The sequence below is a fragment of the Oryzias melastigma genome, linkage group LG7 (genome assembly GCF_002922805.2).
Source record: "Oryzias melastigma strain HK-1 linkage group LG7, ASM292280v2, whole genome shotgun sequence".
NCBI lineage: Eukaryota > Metazoa > Chordata > Actinopteri > Beloniformes > Adrianichthyidae > Oryzias > Oryzias melastigma.
Genome location: NC_050518.1, coordinates 27,059,994 through 27,066,454, shown reverse-complemented (window position 1 = coordinate 27,066,454; position 6,461 = coordinate 27,059,994). Strand labels below are relative to the sequence as shown.

The window sequence follows — 6,461 nt, the reverse complement described above, 5'->3', positions numbered from 1 at the left end:
TTCATTAGCGCTCATCTCATCTTGGTGTCATATTAACCTGAGTGGACACAAACCGTAATGATTCATTTCTCCTTCGTGATCACGTTTGACACTTCTGTGCTTTGAAGCAGACTCCGCCCACAAGCAGCTCCCGCTCTGAATCTTCAATCCGGTTCAAGATTTCCACGCACAGTTACTGTGCGTGGAAATCTTGAACCGGATTGAAGATTCAGCGCGCTCAATGCGTGCCGATTTGTACGTGGAGCTCGTGACCCGACTTCAAAACCCGCGTAGCAACGTGCGCTCACGTGCGCTCCAGACGCACGAGCAGGAATTCTGCTGTGCGCTGACTCAGACGGCGTGGAAGCATCTACACTCATCTCACAACAACTGGAAAACGTAAAGGATGTTTGTGTCATGTTTGTCCTCCTACAGAAATTGTATTAAAAACAAAAATATTGTGGCAGCCTGACTGTTAATTTAGAAATAGTTCCTTGTTAGTGGGTGGAGTTAGTGTCTGTTCTTGTGTTGCATTATGGGACTTGAGTGTTTTACCGGCACCATGAGTGAGAGTGGTGTGTGTATGAGTGAGGCTCCTCACAGTGTCGGTGGTTCTGTGGGTCTGTACTGTAAAAAGAATGGTAGGCTAAACATTGACACCAGCTGATTTACATGACCTGCGTGTACGCTTCGTTTTCCAATCACATGGGGTCGTACAATGTATGGGACAAAAGTGATTACTGGATTCAAACCTGCCAGCCATCTGCTTAGTTCTGCTCCCACCCAAATCGCTACAATATATTTCCCTCCAACATTATTTATTATTTTCAAACATTTTTGATAAAGCGCCACTGAGCCGCAAGGGAGTGCTTGAAGAGCCGCATGCGCAGGTTGCCGAATGCCGACCCCCGCTCTAGAGGCTCTGTCATTGGTCCGTCATTAGGAATCTGGAATCACTCTTGTCTGAAAGGGTTTTCCAGAATCAGGAATTTCCATGCTTGTTTGGCCGGTGATTTGTATTCTGTCTTTTCCCTCGTGTTGCTGAAGTTGCTTACATGCTTTTCTGCCTGCATCTCACCTCATCTGTGCTCCCCGTGTTTTCCTCCTCTGTCCAGGTTGATCGACTGATGGAGCTGCATTTTAAGTATCTGGAGGCTGTTCAACAAGCTGACAAGAGAATCGAAGGGGAGAAACATGTGAGCATCCCTCAGTCTTTATGTCTTCTTGGCATCCTTTCCGCCATTTTATACCTCCGAGTTTTCTATATTCAAGCTGTTGGAGATGTACAGAAACACAACAGTTTTAGGTTCATATTCACAAAGTTGTTCCTCTTATTATAACCTGAACCTTCACTCAGTTGTGTCATGAACATTTACTTGAATTCATGTGAAAGTAAAATTATTTTTATAGCATTTTTTACATTTTACAGTGATTCTTCTGCTCCTTTCTGTACGTATTTTGCCGCGTAAAAACTCAATCACACTTTCAGTGATTTCAGAAATCTGTATATCAAAAGATTCTGGACATTAACCCCTTCGGGACATTACTGCTGTTTTTTTGGTATTCATAAACTTTAAAGTTTTTAAATATTGAGCAAAATATGCCCCACAGGGAATTATTGAGAAAGTCTTCAAATTTCAGGGGCTCTGTTTAAATCTTACCTAATATTTTAGCAAATGATAATGTTTTTGGATAAGGTTTTTATGTGCTTATTTAAAGTTTTGCTTCTATTTTAGCAACAGGCTAATTATTTGACTAATTTATTCTACTGAGGAATTTCAGGCTATTTTGGAATTTAGCTAGTATTTAACCAACGTGTTAGCTTTTTTTTGGCATTTACTGAGTTTTTTTCTGCTAAATTGGAGTTTAGCTAATATTTTAGCAACATACTAACATTTTTAGCTAATTTATTATCTACTGAGGTTTTTTTAGACTAATTTAGAGATTTGCTTCTATTTTAGCAACATGCTACATTTTTGGCTAATTCGTTATCTACTGTTTTTTTGGGCTAATTTAGAGTTTAGCTTCTATTTTAGCCACATGGTAACATTTTAAATATTTTTTTATATGAAGATTTTTAGGCAATTTTTGAGTTTAGCTAGGATTTAAGCAACCCAATTGCTTTTTTTCTGATAATTTGGCATTTTTTATGCTAAATTGGAGTTTAGCTAATATTTTAGCGCAATGCTAATGTTTTTGGTTAATTTGTCATCTACTGTTTTTTTAGGCTTATTTAGAGTTTAGTTAGTTATCATTGTGACAAATTTTGTGTACTGAGGAATTTTAGGCAATTTCAGAGTTTTGCTAGTATTTAAAGAAAGAGCTAGCTTTTTAGGGCTAATTTGGAGTTCATATTTAAGCAACACACTAAATGTTTTTGCAATATTGGCGTGTATTTTGGATTTTTTAAGCAATTTTATTACACATTTTTCAGAAGGTCAAAGATCCCTTTTATAGTTCTTTAACTAAATTTCCAGTCTTTTATCAAATTTAACATTTTGCAAATAGCTTTTGCATTTTCAGCAAATCCCTTCAGCAATTGAAGTAAATTCCGTCATGATTTTCAGCAAAAAGCGTCAATATCTTCAGCGACTACTTTCAGCAAAAAGCATTCACACTAGCATTATTCCAGGTAATGCAACTTTTTCTAGTTTAATTTGTTTTTTTTAAGTAAATGAGCTGATTGGGCTGCACGGTGGCGCAGTGGTTAGCGCTCTTGCCTCACAGCGAGAAGGCCCTGGTTCGAATCCCGGCTGGGACCTTTCTGTGTGGAGTTTGCATGTTCTCCCCGTGCATGCGTGGGTTTTCACCGGGGACTCCGGCTTCCTCCCACCGTCCAAAAACATGCCTCATAGGTTAATTGGTGACTCTAAATTGCCCCTAGGTGTGAATGTGAGAGTGAATGTGTGTGTGATTGAGGTCCTGAGACAGACTGGCGACCTGTCCAGGGTGAACCCCACCTTTGCCCATCAGCAGCCAGGATAGGCTCCAGCACCCCCGCGACCCTGAAAGGGAAGAAGCGGACAAGAAGATGAATGAATGAATGAATGAATGAATGAATGAATGAAATGAGCTGATTGTCCTTCCAGTGAACCTGTGGTGAACGTGTGGTCCTGTTGACATTCTGCATGTCACTAACAGTCCTGGTTCTAAAGGAGGCGCTGGGAGAATGTCATTTCTTTTCCGTGGAGAAAAGTCCAGTTCTGTTCAGTGTCACATCCAAAGCCACGGGGGCAGGACACCCTAAATACCATCCTGGAGATAACAATGTGACAGTTTACACAGGAGCTGAAAGTTTGATAGCTGGGGATGGAGGGAGACAGGCGATGATGATGAGTGACGGGGAGGAAGAGGAGACAGAAACGGTATTAGAAAACGGTAGAAAGAGAAGAAAATCCTCGTAAATCCTGTTTAAAATAATAGGGAAAAAATAGGAAATGCAAAAAAACAAAAACTAGAAGCGCTTGAGTGAAAAGGGGGTGACGGCGTGGGGGGGACGTGTGGGTGGAGACAGATAAGTGTGAGATTCCTATCTAAAGATGACAGAAGATTAATTTCTCAGGCAGACAGCGTGGTGGGATTTTGAAGAAAAGGCCAGACAATTTGACATTCTCTCCCCCTCCGTCGCTTTCTCTCCCTTTTTTTCCTCCTCCGCCGTCTCGCTGTGTCGCTCTCCGGGCTCTTCCTGTGGGATGGATGAAAGTGTGGCTTGACGATAACCTGCTGATAAGACGCCTCGTCCGCGTGTGCAGCTATCTGTGTAGGCTGATTGTCGGCTTCCCTCTTTTTCAGAGCGGTTGGGAGCGTGACACACCTGCGGCCAGAGGTGGTAGAACACCTATTTGAGGCACAGCAACACAGCAAAGTGCTGCTCAGTACACTGACTTTAGGAGAGTCCTAATAACGTATCACCAGATCTCATGAACTGAGATTTTAAGTATCAGGATAACAGAAAACAAAGATTCTACATAGAGCACACATTTAGCAAAGAAGAGAATGATGTGAAAGTTATTTAAGGTTTAAGTTGTTTTATTCTGGAATAATATTCCTGCCTTTTATTATTCATAATTATGTTAAAAAGTTATAGTTTTAAAGTTTTAAAAATTGTCATTCTGCTAGCTTTATGGACTATTTTTGGATTTTTAGGCTATTTTGGAGTTCAGCTAATAATTCAACTTCAAGCTAGCTGTTTTGGCTAATTTAGGCTTTTTTTGTTTTGTTTAATAAGCTGGTTTGAAGTTTAGCTATTTTTTTAGCAACATGCTAGCTGTTTTGACAAACCTAAGCTTTTTTTTTTTTTTTTTTTTTTTTAGTTTTTCAAGCTAATTTGGCATTTTGTGGTGAAATGGATAAGAGGCATTTTTAACAAAATTGGGAGGAGGATTTCAGCTGAAAGCTCTTTTAAAACTGTCTTATTTGTCAGCACTCCTGCTGAAAGAATACAATATACCTTGCCACTATGAGACTAAATATTCTTTATTTTCTCTTTTTATTTCATGACATGCAAACAAATATTGTATTTGGCCTACAGACTGGGAAAATTAATGTTATTTCATGATCAGAACATTAAGCACCTAAATTGCATACTGATATTGGCAGTAAGGTGGTTTCAGCTCAGTACTCAAGTAAAAATGAAGTAGTACATGTCTCATAACAACAAAAACTAGGAGTCTGACTGAACATGAGGAGGTAGAGATGCTCAAAGAGGCTCAGTCTGCTGCCAACTAGCAGTCAGGGGTTTAAATGGAAAATAAAAGTAAGGCATTGAAGGACGCTCATAAATACTTAATGAAATATCGTCAGCATTTTAAACTAATACAAGTATTGACAAATGAAATATTGTAATATATCGCTGAATCAGTTTCTCCCTACTCGCCTATTAATAATGTATTAGTAATACCAGTAAATGTTTCGTTAGTGGGTATGTTGAACAGTCTTCGCCGTTAACACATCATTTCTGATCCTGACTCAGCTCGTTCTTGTGGTATTTTTATTTATCTTCTGTCTAAATGTAGAAGCGTTCCTGCCGTCTGCGCTCTGCAGATACGATCTGTGGCGTCCGCCGGTCTGTGCTGATGCCGGTGGAATACAGAAACACGCGCTTGGTATTTTAAGTTTGTGCGAATCAAAGCCCACGCCAAATGTCACGTTTCATTAAGCTGATAAAGACGCCGCTCTGTCCAGCGCCTCGGCAGAACCCGCCGCTGCTAGCTGCAGTGTTTTATCTCTCCTGGTTAAGCTTGTTTTTAAGAGGAGTAAGCAAAAGGTTTTCCTCTGCTTCCATTATGCTCTGATTCTTAGGGAGGATAGCAGAGACGAGCTGCTGCTGCTCTTCCTTTCATGATGCCTTTAATAAGCTGCTTATTTTCTTCCCACCTCCGTTTGTCTTTTCTTCACTTCTGCTCTTTCCATCTTCTTCCTACCTTAAAGTTTCCTTCTCCATCTTGGTTTATTCTTTAACATTTTGTCCTGTCTTCTTCTCCTGGTAATATTCCTCTACTCCCTTTTCTTAAGCGCCTTATTTTTCTATCATTTTTCACGCTTCTTCTGTGCTTTTGATCCACCCAAATACATTTTTCCTCTTTCTTTTTTCCTCTCCATCCAGTGTTTGTGCTGCTTCAGTGTACTTCGTTTTACGTCTTTTTTGAGCTTTCATCACCCTCTTCTTTCTGAATCTTCTTTACTTCTGCTGGGGGGGCTTAGATTAGCTTCCCCGATGATGTGTTTATTCAAAGAAAAAAACTTTTATTCTCTTGGTTTTGCTCGTTTTAGGATTATAACATTTATTTTTGGAGTCGAAGCTTCTTCATCATCTAAACCACAGGTTGGCAACCTTTAACAGTAAAAGAGTCATTTGGGCTCTACTGATCTAAACCTAGAAGCAGCCATATAGTCTTACTTTAGCCAAAATTTGGATTTGAATTCATGACCCCCTTTTTTTTTTTAATAATATGAATTAATTTTTTTTTTTTGACATGCAGAAAAGCAAGAATATACCTAGCATCTCTCAAAACGTAATTTTTTTTTTGTTGTTGCTCAGATTACTTTGTTTTTAGATTAGATAAGATTAGAAATGGTTTATTTAAAGCAGGGGTGTCAAAGTCAAATGGACGGAGGGCCAAATAAAACATTTTGCTACAAGTCGAGGGCCGGACTGTCCAAATGTTCATTGAAATAAAAATGTGACCAACTGAAAACCTAACGGGCTGCACGGTGGCGCAGTGGTTAGCGCTCTTGCCTCACAGCGAGAAGGCCCCGGTTCGACTCCCGGCTGGGACCTTTCTGTGTGGAGTTTGCATGTTCTCCCCGTGCATGCGTGGGTTTTCACCGGGGACTCCGGCTTCCTCCCACCGTCCAAAAACATGCTTCATATTGATTGGTGACTCTAAATTGTCCCTAGATGTGAATGTGAGAGTGAATGTGTGTGATTGAGGCCCTGAGACAGACTGGCGACCTGTCCAGGGTGAACCCCGCCTTCACCC

The 6,461-nt window shown here is 40.2% G+C and overlaps 1 protein-coding gene across 1 annotated transcript in view; it reads left to right on the top strand.

The window, feature by feature from the left end:
- The window catches only part of ctnnbl1 (catenin, beta like 1), a 69,492-nt gene that overhangs the window by 39,434 nt on the left and 23,597 nt on the right, over positions 1-6,461 (top strand). Inside the window, exon 13 of the mRNA XM_024293726.1 lies at positions 1,095-1,175. Within this exon, the coding sequence (XP_024149494.1) occupies positions 1,095-1,175 (81 nt within the window). The remainder of the gene's footprint in view (positions 1-1,094; positions 1,176-6,461) is intronic.